Source organism: Oryctolagus cuniculus, chromosome 5, assembly GCF_051225735.1.
Source record: "Oryctolagus cuniculus isolate XC-2025 breed Fujian yellow rabbit chromosome 5, ASM5122573v1, whole genome shotgun sequence".
Lineage (NCBI taxonomy): Eukaryota > Metazoa > Chordata > Mammalia > Lagomorpha > Leporidae > Oryctolagus > Oryctolagus cuniculus.
The window spans coordinates 97,115,213-97,131,343 of NC_142871.1; the positions used below are offsets into that span (position 1 = coordinate 97,115,213).

Consider the following 16,131-nt stretch of genomic DNA (forward strand, 5'->3'; position numbering starts at 1 on the left):
CCTTTTGATTACCAGAAAAGCTGCCTAACTGACTCTGGTAACTCATGTTCGAGTCACCCTTTCACTACTTGTAGAGTGATATTGAAATAGGAGTTCTGGCCAGTGCTGCGGCTCAATAGGCTAATCCTCCTCCTGTGGCGCTGGCACACCGGGTTCTAGCCCCGGTCGGGGCGCCGGATTCTGTCCCAGTTGCCCCTCTTCCAGGCCAGCTCTCTGCTGTGGCCCGGGAGTGCAGTGGAGGATGGCCCAAGTGCTTGGGCCCTGCACCCGCATGGGAGACCAGGAGAAGCACCCTAGCTCCTGACTTCGGATCAGTGCCGTGTGCCAGCTGCAGTGCGCTGGCTGCAGCGGCCATTGGAGGGTGAACCAACGGTAAAGGAAGACCTTTCTCTCTGTCTCTCTCTCTCACTGTCCACTCTGCCTGTCAAAAAAAAAAAAAAAAAAAAAAAAGGAGTTCTGACTTAATAGCAGCTTTCTGTTTAAACCTTTGAATGGATCTAAGGCACTTGCAAAATAAAATCTACATTCATCATGAAATCAGCCTTCCACACTTAACACAATCATCCATTTGTCCTGCTAAACCAAATATTTGCAATTCCTCAAGACATCTGTTCACCCTTTCTTTGTCTCTGCAAATGCTATACCTCTGCCTGGAATTTTATGTCTGTTAATCTGTTTCTCCTCATCCAACCTTTCCTCCCATAATAACTGGCACTTATTGAGTTACCTGATTTAATCTTTATAGCCATTCAGTGACGGTAGTTGCTATTATCTTCATTTTAAAGACAGGCTGAGGTAGGAGACCAGTAATGCATATTGGCTAAAGTTGTAGCCTGAGACACTGGCATCTGGCATCCCATCTGGTCACCAGTCTGTGTCCTAGCTGCTCCACTTCCAATCCAGCTTCCTGCTAATGGCCTTGGAAAAGCAGCAGCAGATGGCCCAAGTGCTTGTGCCCCTGTCACCCAAGTGGGAGACTGGGGGTGAAGCTCTTGTCTCCTGGCTTTGGCCCAGCCCAGCCCTGGTTGTTGTGGCCACCTGGGGAGTGAACAAGCAGATGGAAGATCTCTTCTCTTCCTCTCTTTCTGTAACTCTGACTTTCAAATAAATAAATCTCTCAAAAAATTAAAGACAGCTGAGCTATGAACACATTGTATAACTTGCTTTCAGTCAAGTAACTATTAAGTGACAGATTCAGGATCTGTCTGACTTCCACATTCTTCACTACAGCAATATTTTGTGTCACCTTTTCTAGGCCTCTGTTTTCACAGTTCCTAAAGTATCCAATTCTTGATTGTAAATTCAGATTATGAATCATGTTCTTGTCCTAAGTGATGAATGCTTCAGAGCTCTGCTTCATTTATGAGTTCTACCATACTCTGCTAAAATATGCCCTTGTTTTGCGACTTTTTAAAAAAGATTTACTTATTTGAAAGAAATAAAGAGAAAAAGGAAGAGATGTTCTATCTGCTGATTGACTCCCCAAATGGCTGCAACAACTGGAGCTGTGCCAGTCTGGTGCCAGGAGCCTGGAGCTCCATCCGAGTCTCCCAAAAGGTGGCTGGAGTCTAAGCATGTGGGCCATTTTCTGCTGCCTTCCCAGGCTCATTAGCAGAGTACTGACTTGCAAGTGGAGCAGCCAGCCATCAGTGCCACAATACTGGCCCCAAAGTGTGTCTTTCCAATACCTTCCTAATTATTACTGCCTTCCTTGAATTTCCCATAGTACTTTTGTTTTACTAATTACCTGGAGAACCATTTATTTCTGAATGAAATTTGCTGTTATGTATGTATTATAGTTTGTTTCTTTTTTTTTTTGACAGAGTTAGAGAAAGAGACAGAAAGAAAGGTCTTCCCTCCATTGGTTCACCCCCCAAATGGCTGCTACGGCTGGTGCGCTGCGCCAATCCGAAGCCAGGAGCCAGGTGCCTCCCCCTGGTCTCCCATGCGGGTGCAGGGCCCAGAGAGCTGGCTTGGAAGGGGGCAACCGGGACAGAATCCGGCGCCCTGACCGGGACTAGAACCCGGTGTGCCGGCGCCACAGGTGGAGGATTAGCCTGGTGAGCCGTGGTGCTGGCCTGTATTATAGTTCTAATGAAATTATATACTACAGAAGATCAGAGATTAAAAAAGTACTCCCTTGAATGTATTGCAAAGTGTTACATTCACAGTAACAACAGAGGCAATGACTTTCTCATGTTCATGTTTTTTGAAATTGTTTATCATAGATAAGGATTTTAGAGCCAGAGACACAGATCATTAGCCTAGCCCCTCAACTTTAATGATGACTGAGATTATCATTAAATATTTTAGCCAATATTAAATAAAATAATACAACTGAAGACAGGAAATAACCCTTGATTTCCAAAGGTGATCCATGGAACTACATGATAATCAAAGAACATTTGGAATTTTGTTGATATGCTCTACCTTTTACCTAGGAAATAATTTTCATAGATTAAACATTACATGAAGGTGTTCTATATCATTTTTTAAAGTTGGAATTAGATTAAATATGGTTCCAGAATTACAAACATTCAAAACACAAAGCTATATTCTGCTACTCTCTGTTTTATTGTGACTTACAGTTGCTACATGCAACATCAAAGTCATGGTGGTTGTTTTTTTTTAGAAAGATTTGATAACTTCTTTGGTAACTTTGCATTACTAATTGTAAAATGTTTTCACTTAGTACTTCTCAAATGGTTGTCCATTTCATTGACGTGATCATTGTTTACCTCAGATTTTCCACAAATCTATAAGAAAACTGCCAGTTATCCTGTTTAAGAACCTTGCAGAGCAAGTACATTCTCTGATATTACTAAAGAAGCCAAATTGATGTTTTGGAGAGGAACTCGTTTTGAAAGTAACTTCTGGTTCAAATCCAGTAACCAATTTCAAGTGTGCCTGAGAAGACTCAGTAGAATTTGATAGGCACCCAGGCAAATTGCAGCTATATTTTCTTGTCAGGATAATGGTAGTTTACTGAGTAGTAGCAGAGACAATGGGTTAGAACCCTGGTACTGAAAAACATTTGGGAGAAGTCCAAATGTAGTAAAGATTTTTTAAAATTTTATATTCATAAAATATGTTCTCTTGTGGCACACTATTTTACCAATATTTATTGAGCTTTTTCTACGTGGTAGTTATTATTCTAGGTGCTGGGAATACACAAGTGAACAAAAGAGTTTTGGGCAGAATCATATTCTCTAATCTATGTTCTTAAAAGGTACGTTCCTGTGTGGATGGTAGATGAGTGGAAGCAAGTGGAAGAGTGGAAACAGGGGAAACTGTTAAAAGGGCTTTTGTGGTAACTGGAGAAAGAAATGATGATGGCTTGGCCTGGAGTGAGCGTAGTGTTGGACATTTGGGGCCTAGAACAAGGAAAATTGCGGAGGTCTCTATGAGGAATGGAAAGTAGAATTTAATTTTGGTTGTAAATGTAAGGTGCTCATTAGATATCTAAGTAGAGCTGTCTCAAGGTAAAGGGAATGTCCTTTAACTTGGGGATGGGTAAGGGTTGGAGAGGGCAATGGTTGTTATATGAAAGGAATTTCAAACCACAGTTTGAATATGATCACAAAAGATGAATGTTGAAAAAAAGGTAAGGTATCCTAAAATTTAAATTTTGAGGGGTTGAGGGTTCAGGAAAAAAACTAAAAGGAACAGCCCTGAAAAAGCAGTGATTTTGAAACTATCCATGTTATATTGTGTTGCATCTATGGTTTATTTGAAAATTAAAGCTATATTATAAGGGAGTGATCAATTGTGTTAAGTACTGCTGATGGATGGGGAGGATGAAAATTGAGAAATATAGTTTATTGAGCAACATGGAAGCTAGTGGGGATACTAACAATAGCAGCAAAAACCTGCCCAAAACGGGATTCAAAAAAATTAAGGGAGGAAGGTAAGACAAGTCTTAGAGAAGTCTGTGTTATTTTGAAAGAACAGAACTGGGATGGCTACTGGACTCAACAGATTTTTAATTTGAGAATATGTTAATAGAATGATACACAAAGGAGAAAGTTTATTGTATAAAGCAAAAGAAACATTAAGTGTCTACATCTATGTTTGGATCTATTTAATGTGAATTTTGGTTCCTTTTGGATGATTATACACCTCCTAGACCTATCACCCAATATATATCATTAATCATCTGGCAGTGGATACTGTATCCCCTTTATGCAGCACTAAGGGACTAGTAAGAAATTAACAAACAGTCCTTGAGAAATTTACAGTTTAGTGCAAATTAGAGAAAACATAATAGCAGCACATCTAACAAGTTTAAATTATAGACAATAAACTTAAAAAAATCCTCATGCCTCAGCTACTGTCATGTGCAGCTTATGCACAACAACTTGGTTAGATTGCTTAATTCAGAGGGCAGAAAACCTGATACTTTTAGTCTGTAAGGAAGACATGAATTGGATAGATACAAACCTTAGTGAGAATTTGAACTGAGACAGGTAACTTGGTTAGCCCATTAACACAGTTGATTGTGGAGGGAAAAAAAGATTCATTAAGGATTCATAGGGATGATTTTAATATTACTAATTTTTATCCGCACATTTCACCTTTGCTGAAGCCATATGTTGTTCATTAGCTTTTATTTGAAATGGCAACAGAATAGTGAGTTTGTAAAAAGGTAAGATATTTTGTAGTGCAGGGTAGATACTTTTGCTAGCATACACTTGAGGATGCCCACAGGGAGTAAAGACACTTGTTATGGGGACTATCAACACAATTGATGCAAGACACGCCCACAGTTTATCTGTACAACAGTAATTGCCATACCTCGCGCCTCCAGTCATGTAAGTAATGCTCTGCTGGACCTGAGGTCACGAGACTCGGGTCCAGATTTGCCATTACACTTCTTGTTCCTCAATTAAACCTCTTCCCTGTTTTCAGCGTTTCCTCGGCCTCTAGCGAGCCGCCGCGTTTCAGGACACGGGAAGAGCTTCCTGGTCTGGGGGAGTTTCGGCAGTGGCCGAAGGTACAGGATGACAAAAAATTGGCATCCCGACACAGCTCTTTTCAGCAATATTCCCAGCACAAGGAACAATAACATCTCCACCACAGTTTCCTCGACGGGAAAGAAAAAAATCGCATCCGTGTTGAGGAATTATCCCTTTCTTTTGTGTTTCATGAGCTTCACGGTTACCGTTAACTCTGTTCTTTCCAGCCTGAGTCAGAGGTTGGACAGTTTCATGCCTTCTCGCTTAAAACACACACTAGTTTTCTGTGGTCTCGCATGGCTTCAGCTTTTTTTTTTTTTTAAGTGCAGTCTTTAAAGCATCACTGCCCGCCTCTCCGGTCTCAAGATCTGTTTGTCTTTCCCCAGTCTGAGTGCCAGAGCCCTGCGGTCTGATCTGTACTGGAAGGATCGGGAACAGGACCACGAGACAGCCGAGGCGGCGAGCCGGCTAGAGCGGCTCCATGGAGCTGTACGGCCGTGCCGCTCTCACCGTTCTTTCGCTCTCTATGGTTGAGTGCAAGCCCCTCCCCCGCCCGGGAAGTCCGGCTTCTTGACGCCTGCGCAGGGCCGCGAGATAGTTCCGTTTCCGGGGGAGCGTTTCTTTTTCCGTTCCTGGCTTTCAGTTGTCGCGGTTGGTGGACAGTAACGGAGCCAAGATGCTGCGAAATCTGCTGGTGAGTAGCTTCTGGCCTTGCATTCGAGACGGGGATAGGGTTTGGGAGCGAAGCTAAGCGACCACGACAGACGAACCCTATCCTGGCAATGGGGCCGAAAACGGCTTGTGAAGTCACCTTGGCCCGTGTCCTTTTCCAGCTGACCTTTCTTTCCCTTGCAATTTCTTCCTCTCGGCCCAGGCCGTTGCTGGGTAAACTGTAGGGAGTGGAGCGGTTGGGAGGCCAGCCCGGGCTACCGTGAGGATGTTAGTAGCTCCGATGTAACACCGAAGTCCAGATGGGGAGTTTCTGACCCTCGGAAGCACCAGGCAGAAAGGTTCGGCTGGTACGGAGAGGTTTTGACTGAGCTTTGAGAGCATCAGAAGGTAGTTTACAAGCCAAGTCACTGCATTTTGCCCGGGACTTCGGGGAGTGGGCATGGCTGCAGTGCAGTGCCGGTTCTGTCAGGTAGCTGCTCTGATACCTCCACCGACTTGGAGCATGAGAAATATTCTTCCAAAATGTTGAGAAAAAGGAAAATGCAACAGTGATAGTTTTCTTTTGCAATTCAGCAAGGTTTTACTTAGCTTCTCAATATTATTTTCGAAAGTGGAGTGCAGATGTAATTACTTAATTCAACTAAAATACAGTCTTTTTTAAAAAAAGATTTTGTACCCTACTAGCTTTTTCTTAAAGGAAAATGTAATGAGGGATGCATTTTATTTAAGTAGGAATCGTACTAGTGTATTTTGCTAACAAGAAATAGATTTTTAATATAATATGAAAACATCAGCATAGGTTATTTTTTAATCATTCTTTTTAAAATGTAATATTGATAAACATTTTCTTCGAGTTATAAAAGGCTACAGGTTCAATTTAGGTAGAAATAAAAATGGTGTTTGGGGTCTGCAAAGTGTAAAATGAAGAGCAGAGCAGAGGATGAAACACAAATGGAAAAATGTGGCTGCTGGTCCATGGCTTTGCTGCTTACACATCAATTAGGCTTTCCGTGGCTATTCGCTCTTCTGTACAAGAAAGGATTGAATGTGGTTGGCTCCGAAGGATTCTGTTGGTTCTAAATCTGTTTAATGTTTCTGCATTTCCCATTTCAGGCTCTTCGTCAGATTGCCCAGAGAACCATAAGCACTGCTTCACGCAGGCATTTTGAAAATAAAGTTCCAGAGAAACAAAAACTATTTCAGGTACTCAAATATTTTATAGGAGGTTGTTATTATAATAATTAGACTAGCAAGAGTTGGAGATTAGGGAAAATCTAGAGATAGCTGATTGCCAGTGGTCCTGGTATATTAGAGGAACAATGATGGAAATGGTCTTTTGGCAGCTAACTGAAAAAGGAGAAAGGGCAAGAGAAAGAAATGAGCAAAAAGAGTGTAAGTCAATGATAAATTTTTTTTGGAGTTTGGTGGATTGGCATTCGTTGCATGTGGTTGCATAGGAACAGGCAAATAGATGACAGAAAGGGCCTAAACACAGAACAAACATACATGTAGAAATGTAATATAAGCTGAAAGGTGCTATTTCATATCAGCTGGAAAGGACACAGTGTGTTAGTATTGAAATAAATTGCTTGTTTTTTACAAAATAGTTTATTTTTTTATTTGAAAGGCAGAGAGAAGTGGGAGTGCTAAGGAGAGAGAGATTGAAGAGAGATTGATCTTCATTTGCTAGTTTACTCCCCAAATGCCTGCAACAACTGGGGATGGGCCAGGCTAAAGTCCAGAACCCAGACCTTGATCCAAGTCTCCTATGCAAGTATCAGAGACCCAAATACTTGAGCCATCATCTGCTACCTCCCAGGGTTTGGATTAGTAGGAAGCTGGATTGGAAGCTGGGGTGGGATTCTGATATGGATCTGGACATTCCAAGTGGCAGCTTAACCCAGTGTGCCACAGCTACCTACAGGTGAATGTTTTAAAGAAAGTAAAGTTAGAGTCCTTCTGTGTAATAATCTAAGAAAATAAGTTGCAAATATAAGTGTTTCTCCCTCAAAACATAAGAGAATACTTAACAATCTTAAAGGTGGGAAAGTCTTCTAAGGAGAAAAATTGCAAGGTTTGATACCATATATAACCATAGTTATAAAAGACAAGTGACAAATAGCAAATTTTCAAAATGTGACAGCTTAGTTAAAGAAAGAACTACATATCAATAAAAAAGAAATGCAAATTGTCTGCCATCAGTCCTGGCCCCAAACAGGGACTCCTGAGGAACACTGCTGGCACTGCCCGTTGCCACCACAATTTTATTTTGGGCTGGCAGTGGTTTGGGAAGCACTAGTGGCCACAGATCACGTCTTTAACATTGAACAGAGAACGTGGTTTTTCTCCTGGAGATGAAGTAGGAAAACCAGTACTGACTGAACAGGCTATACCTGACTGCAGAGCAGAAACAGCCATGCTACAATGTGCAAGGCCGAGGCTATGATGGCTGCCAACATTTCTAAGACCCCTCTGGACAAATACACTGTAGACCAGCTCAACTACCTTCATGGTTCTAGTCCTGAGCCATCACCCTTCTGATTTTAGAGGTCACAGTGTTGTCTTGTCTTTACCTTACCTGGGAAATAAAAAACTATCTTCTGTGAAAACATGACCAGAGTCTTATTTTAGTATATGTGCTGCCAAAGCGATCACTGGACCAGAGTCCTATTAAAACAAGCATGACAAAAAGAAAAGAAACTCAAAATAACAATTTACCACCCTGACTCATGCTCCTAAGTGATAGTCAAGATTTTAGAAAGATGAAATAGGTTATATTGGCCAAGTATGGGAGATAGTACCTTCATACACAGTACTTTCATACATGCTGAATAGTATAATTGGTATGAAAGTTTTAGAGGATATTTGAGAATAATATTAAAAACAAATTATATGCCCTGTCATATGGGAGGCCCACTTTATAAGACTCTTAAAAACATAATAGCATAGGTATATGAAAATAGGAAAGAGCATTTTAATTTAAAATTAAATTTCATGTTATCAAACCTTGCAGCCTAGCAACCTAAATATCCATTAAAAGAGGATTGGCTGATTCACTTATTTCCCATGATGGAATGCTGTGTGGCCATTGAATAAGGTAGACTTAAATGAATTAACAGAATTTTTTTTTTTTTTTTTAAGATAGTGTTAAATGGAAAACAGCAGGCTGATGTTGTAGTGCAGCATGGATTAAGCTACCACCTGCAGCACTGGCATTGCATCTGAGCACTGGTTCGAGTCCTGCATGCTCTATTTCTGATCCAGCTCCCTACTAATGCATCTGGGAAGGCAGTGGACTATGGCCCAAGTGCTTGGGTTCCAGCCACTCAGTGGGAGACCTGGATGGAGTTCCAGGCTTCTGGTTTTGGCCTGTTCTAACCCCTTCTGTTGCAGCCATTTGGGGAGTGAACCAGAGAATGGAAGATCTATATATCTATCTATCTATTTCTCTCTCTTGCTGTAACTCCACCTTTCAAATAAATAAGTCATTTTTAAAGATTTATTTATTTGAAAGGCAGAGTTACAGAGAGAGTTTCCATCTGCTGGTTCATTCCCCAAATGGCCACAATGGCCAGAATTGGGCTGGTCTGAGGCCAGGAGCCAGGAGCTTCTTCTGGGTCTCCTATGTGCATACTGGGGCCCAAGCACCTGGTCCATGTTCTGCTTTCCCAGGTGGATTAGCAGGGAGCTGGATCAGAAGTAGAGCAGCCAAGACTTGAACCAGTGCCCATATGGGATGCTGGCACTGCAAGCGGCAGTTTTATCCGCTATGTTATAGCACCAGCCCCATAAATAAGTCTTTTTAAAAAATGGAAAATGGTATATGGCATACCATTATAGAGCATAGTCTCATTATGTATTATTAAGTCTGTGGAAGATATTTGCCCATACAAGCATTTTAAAAGTCTAAAATATGTGCATATTGTTAACAGTTATCTCTGAAAGGAAGACTTAGTGGAGTAAAATAATTGACCTTTGTATATAGATTTTGAGTTGCTTTTGTTTTATTGCGATTTCTAGTTTTTCCAAATAAAATTCCAAGCAATAAAAAAAGTATCATATGTACTGCATAAAAATATTTAACAGATACACTAAGTATCTATTCCATGGCAAATGCTAGAGTAGATGCCAAGGATATAATTTAAGATGATAAACCAAAATCCCCTCCCTCCCTTTTTAAGGGGGAAAACAAAAAAAAAAAACCTTATGCCTAAAGTGTGACAGTTATTGGGGTGGACTATTAGACTAACAGTTAAGACACCATGACTCTGGGTCCAGTGCTGTGGCGCAGTGGGTTAAAGCCCCAGCCTGAAGCCACAGGTATTCCATATGGGCACCAGTTCGAGTCCCAGCTACTCCTCTTCTGATCCAGTTCTCTGGTTTGCCCTGGGAAGGTATTAGAAGATGGCCCAGGTCCTTGGGCCCCTGCACCCTCGTGGGAGACCTGGAAGAAGCTCCTGGTTCCTGATTTCAGATCAGCTCAGCTCTGGCTGTTGTGGCCATTTGGGGAGTGAACCAGCGGATGGAAGACCTCTTTCTCTCTGTAACTCTGTATTTCAAACAAATAAAAATAAATCTTGGGGGGAAAAAAAAAAAAGACACCATGACCCTCCTCAGAGTACTTGGGTTTGATTTGTGACTCTGGCTTCCTCATTCTAGTTTCCTGCCAATGCAGACTCTTGGGGGCGGGGGCAGTGGTGATGGCTCATGTAACTGGTTTTCTATCATCTACATGGGAGATGGACTGAGTTCCTGGTTCCTGGCTTCCACCAAGCCTTTGCTTTTACTTTTGTATTTGCATTTGTAGAGTGATCCAGTAGATGGGATCATGCTAGCTCTGAAATAAAGTTTTTAAAAAATATTTGAAAGAGTTACATACGTAAAGGGAGAGATACATGGAGACCTTCCATCTGCTGGTTCACTCCCCAAATGACCAGTTGGTCTAAGCTAGACTGAAACCAGGACCCAGGAGCTTCATCTGGGTCGCCTACATGAGTGGCAGGGACCCTGGGACTTGGGCCATCCTCCACTGCTTACCCAGGCACATTAGCAGGGAGCTGGATCAGAAATGGAGTAACCGGGACTTGAACCAGCACTCATGGGGTGCAGGCGGCAGCTTAACCCATTGCGCCACAGTGCTGGTCCCAAGAGATAAAATTTTTAGAGTATGATAATTATTGATTATATTCCTTGGAAAGACCATCTGTATTGGATCTCAAGAGTAGTAGTAATATAGAAAGAATGAAGAAAATGTAGGCCTTTTAAATTTTGATGTTTAAAACTATTTTAATTCTAGGGGCTTAAGCAACTATTTTATTTTATATGAATAATTAGTCTTTTGAAACTCAGTTGGAGATAAGTGACTCATCTAATCATGTCTTTTTTTTTAACGTTTAGGAGGATAATGGAATTCCAGTGCATCTAAAAGGTGGGGTAGCTGATGCTCTCCTGTATAGAGCCACCATGATTCTTACAGTTGGTGGTAAGACATTCAGAATGTTTGAAGATTTATAGAAAAGCGATAGTAATGATAACTAACAACTACATAAACATGGAGTCTGTCTCTGGAATCTGACTTGATATTGTGTCTCATATAAACATTCAAGAGAGTGATTAATATATACTATATAAGAATATATTTCTAAAAACTATAGAACAGTGAAGTTCTATTATTATCTTATGATAGAGGTGGCTTTTTGATTGTGCCTATTTTTCAGCCAAAAATGTCCATTCTATCTGCCTCTGATAGCAGGAGCTTTTAAAACATTTTGACTGATGCATAATGTAAAGACATTCTACTTTAACTCCCTGTACATACATATTTATGAATGAAACAAACCTTGTACAGAACAATGCTTAGCTTTTACTATTTGTAAGCACTTTGATGTCTTTCCAGTGTATTGGGCAGGTCCCTCAGTATTAGCAGTGTCATATCACACGTTGGTATCATAGGAGTATAGTTAGGATTTGAATGATTGCTGTCTAGGAAAGGGAGGGAAACTATTTGCATAATTGTGTGCCCATCTTATTGATAGAAATATTATATACATGGATTTCTGTATCTCCTACGTGAAACTTTATTCCTCATTTTAAAATTGAGGAAATTGTGTTGGTTATCCAAACAATATTGCTTCTATGTGAAAAAGCTGAGATTTGAACCTTAATTCAGAGTCCTACACCTCATGTGAGGTGCTTTCTTTGGCTTGAATTGAATACGGTTAAAAGTAGAAGGGACTTTGATGAACAAGACAACAATCAGATAGTGACATTTGTGCTTCGTAAATAACTACATTCTTTTCAGTCAATTCAATGATTTCTTAGACATGGTGGTAATGTTTTAAAAGTAAAATTCTAGTGATTAGATTTTTTATATTAATTTGATTATTTAAAAATTATATTCCTGTTGGTTTTACAGTGATGATGTATGTTAGGGACTTTAAGGTTATTTTAACCTCTTTTGCCTTTTAAATCATCCTTAGTATTTCTCAAGCAGTCTTAGGTTAGTATGGAATTAGCCTTTCTATATATTCTTAAAGTTATTTAAAATTTTTTTTACATTATTATTGGCAAATATGTTAATGTGTCGTATCTTGCACTTTCTGTAGCAATTAGCTAATATCAAAACTAGATCAAATGTATTTTACAAATACTTTAAAATTGTCTAGCAGCTATCAAAATGCTTTTTGGTGCTCCCATTAAGGTAGTCTTAATACCAACCTTTCCTTTGTCTTACAGTTTTTGAGCTGGAATATTAACTTTATATGTTGAAATATCAGAATTTCTTATAAATCTTTTGTTTTTGTTTCTCAGGAACAGCATATGCCATATATCAGCTGGCCATGGCTTCATTTCCCAAGAAGCAGGATTGACCTGAGTCATCCCAGTAATTACTTGGTTCAGTTCCATTCAGCTCTCTATGAACCAGTAGCTTGATAAATAGCTGAGCTCTTCTCTGGGGATCAATATTTATTGACTTGTACTAACTGCCACCAATAAAGCAGTCTTTACCATGCTTTGTCTTATTTTTATCACTTTAGACTAAATTATACCAATAATTCAATTCATTTGGTTAGTACTAATAAATTTTAGGGAGTAAAAAAAAAGATTTTTTTGACATGAAGCTAGTATAAAATATTATATTATTATGAAATAATATGAATTTATGACTCAGAATTGTATAGTAGGTGGTCTTTAATTTCAGTGGAACTTGACACTTGAAAACATACTGCTTTCCTCTGCCCCTCTTCTGTTCTATATCCCTGGGATATGCTGAAACCTGGGGATAAAATGCAGGTAATTTTTGACTCCTGAGGTATAAGTTTGTTTCATTTATTTCAGCTATGTGAGAGAATGTTTAAATGTTAAGAGTTTTCCCACAGTTTAGAGCTAGCCTTTACTTAGAATGACTGTAAAGTAATTCAGTACTTTCTTTCCCACACACAGAGTAGCCTTTTATGATGTTATATAATATAAAAGTATACAATAGTCAGTTCATTCCTAAAAGTTACTTTTTGAGGGGAGCACAGCTCAAACTTTGTCTCCTGACAAGACTAGAAACCATTATAGCCATGTAATGAACCATGTAATGAAACCTTGGATTACCTTGGGTAGCTAACCTTGCTAAATCTGTATCTTCAGCTGAATAAGTAGGAAAATACCTAGTGTGCATGGTTGGTTATTCTAAAGAATGTGAAACACAAAGAGTGGTTTTGGGCACATGCCAGGTGTGAATAAATGTTTGGTATGCCCTTGCTAGCTCTCTGACAACAGGAGCCTGTTCTTTTGCCTCCTGTCCCCATCAGTTTGGCACAAGGTAGAGGCCATCAGCTGTGGTTAGGCCTGGTAGGGCAGGGTCACAGTTTTATCCACACGCCAGATGCCTTTCGTTTTTCAGCTGTGCTACATTAGCATACAGCTTTCATTCTTGTAAGATGGCTGTTTCAGCTCCAGCTAACTCATTTAATGGTCTAGCAGGAAGAGGGATAAAGGCCAAAACAGCACATGCTAAATAAATGAGCTCTGTTTTTTTAGAAGACACTCATTTTACTTATTTGAAAGGCGCAGTTACAGAGAAGGAGAGAGAGACGGAGAGAAACATCTTCCATTTGTTGGTTGACTCTCAAGATGCCACAATGGCCAGGTCTAGGCCAGGAGCCTGGAACTCCCAATTGTTTCCTACTTTAGTGGTAGGAGCATGAGCACTAACTGGTGCTCATATGGGATGTGAGTCACAGAAGGTGGCTTAATTTGGCTTAATGTGCTGCACCATGATGCTGGCCTCATGAGCCCTGTTTAAAGCTCAACACAAAACTTCAGGTTTTACCTCTTTGGCTATAACTTTGTCACATGATTGTGCCTGGATTCAGGAAGACCAAGTGTCAGGCAGGACATTCTGCCTAGCAAAATAAGTGTGTGTGTGTGTGTTTTAAATATTTATTTATTTGAAAGAGTTACACAGAGGAGAGGAGAGGCGGAGAGAGAGAGAGGTCATCCATCTGCTAGTTCACTCCCCAATTGGCTGGAGCTGCACCGATCTGAAGTCAGGAGACAGGAGTTTCTTCCAGGTCTCCCAGGCGGGTGCAGGGGCCCAAGGACTTGGACCATTTTCCACTGCTTTCCCAGGCCACAGCAGAGATTCCCAGGCCACAGCAGAGAGCTGGATCAGAAGTGGAGCAGCTGGGTCTTGAACCGGTGCCCATATGGGATGCCGGTGCTTCAGGCCAGGGCATTAACCTGCTGTGTCACAGTGCCGGCCCCAAAGATTGATTTATTTGAGAAGCAGAGTTAGAAGTCTTCCATCCACTGGTTCACTCCCGAAATAGCTGCAACATCAGGAACCGGGCTGATCTGAAGCCAGAAGCTGCTGCTGGGTCTCCCATGCGGATGCAGGGTCCCAAGCATTTGGGCCATCTGCTGCTGCTTTCCCAGGCACATTAGCAGGGAGCAGGATCAGAAGCAGAGCAGCCGGGACCCAAACTGGTGCCCATATGGGATCCTGGCATTGCAGGCCAGGGCTTTAACCTGCTGTACCACAGTGCTGGCCCCATTGTTTTGTAAAGAGAAACTGTTGAGTTGGTAACTAGCAATCTTTGCTGAACCACTGTTTTTTTGAAAGAATGAAGTCAATTTATGAAGGGGGCCGTGATTTAGAAGCATTTCAGATTCTAGCTCAAGTGTTCGCTGATGCAAGTTGCATTTCATTGGCTGATATCTTCCCTATTTTACTTTAGTTGAAATAGATACCTCTAGCCAAGAACCCATCCCAGATTTCCTATCTATCATAGCATCTAATGGAACCACTGCCGTGTGCCCTCCACAGTAGTTCAATGTTTAATAAATGGCAGCCATTGTTAGTTTCTCATAGCAGACAGTGTTTTAAAAAGACCTACTTAGTGGGGCATTAGGTGCAGCAGTTAAGATACCACTTCAGACATCTGCATCCCATATTGGAGAGCCTGGTTCAAGCCTTGGCTCCTTTTCTGATTGCAGTTTCCCACTAATGCACACTCCAGGAGGCAGCAGATGATGGCTCATGTATTTGGGCCCTGGAATTTTTTAAAATCTTAGGGAACACAAAATGCAAAAGAGATATAGAGAATTCAAGAATTATAACAGGGCCGGCGCCGTAGCTCACTAGGCTAATACTCCGCCTTGTGGCGCCGGCACACCAGATTCTAGTCCCGGTCAGGGTGCCAGATTCTGTCCCGGTTGCCCCTCTTCCAGGCCAGCTCTCTGCTGTGGCCAGGGAGTGCAGTGGAGGATGGCCCAAGTCCTTGGGCCCTGCACCCCATGGGAGACCAGGAGAAGTACCTGGCTCCTGCCGTCGGATCAGCATGGTGTGCAGGCCGCAGCGCGCCGGCCGCGGCGGCCATTGGAGGGTGAACCAATGGCAAAGGAAGACCTTTCTGTCTCTCTCTCACTGTCCACTCTGCCTGTGGGGGAAAAAAAAGAATTATAACAGGAATTATGCAGTTGCTATTGGTGATTGGTTCAGTGTTCGCACAGAGAATCCTCTACAAAACTAGGAATCTTCACAGGCATTCAGCTTGGGACCCTCTTCCTGGGTTCTGGTATGCATCCACGTGAAGAACATCATCTTAGGAACCACTATCCTGAGTTTCTACCTGTACCACTGGTCTAGATGCCAGGGAACCATAGGTGAACAAAACAAGCAGATTCCTGCCATCACGGAGTTTGCGTTTTTGAGGAGAGACAGGGAAGATGGTGCATACAAAAATAAGTTGGAAAAAATGTCAGAAGACAGTAAGTTTTATGGGAGAAAAAAGGCCTGGGGGAAAGCTGGCATGGGGGTAGATGATGCATTGCTTTATTAAAGTGGTCAGCATAGGGTTCAATGGTGAGAGTGTAGAAGCTGTGCTCGTTATCATATATGGGGAAAAGAAAAAACTTGGAGCAGGTGCCCTAAGGTGTATGTTCAAAGAACAGGAAGGCAGGAGTAGATACCACTGAGTGGGCGAGGGAGAGAAGAGGAGCACACCAAGTA

The 16,131-nt window shown here is 41.4% G+C and overlaps 1 protein-coding gene across 1 annotated transcript; it reads left to right on the top strand.

Moving 5' to 3' along the window:
• Positions 1-5,557: 5,557 nt before the first annotated feature.
• COX7A2 (cytochrome c oxidase subunit 7A2) lies at positions 5,558-12,639 on the top strand. The gene is made up of 4 exons (XM_051855514.3): positions 5,558-5,649; positions 6,741-6,830; positions 11,025-11,109; positions 12,438-12,639. The coding sequence occupies exons 1-4, from the start codon at positions 5,632-5,634 to the stop codon at positions 12,494-12,496; spliced, it is 252 nt and encodes an 83-aa protein (XP_051711474.1). The 5' UTR covers positions 5,558-5,631; the 3' UTR covers positions 12,497-12,639.
• Positions 12,640-16,131: the final 3,492 nt, after the last annotated feature.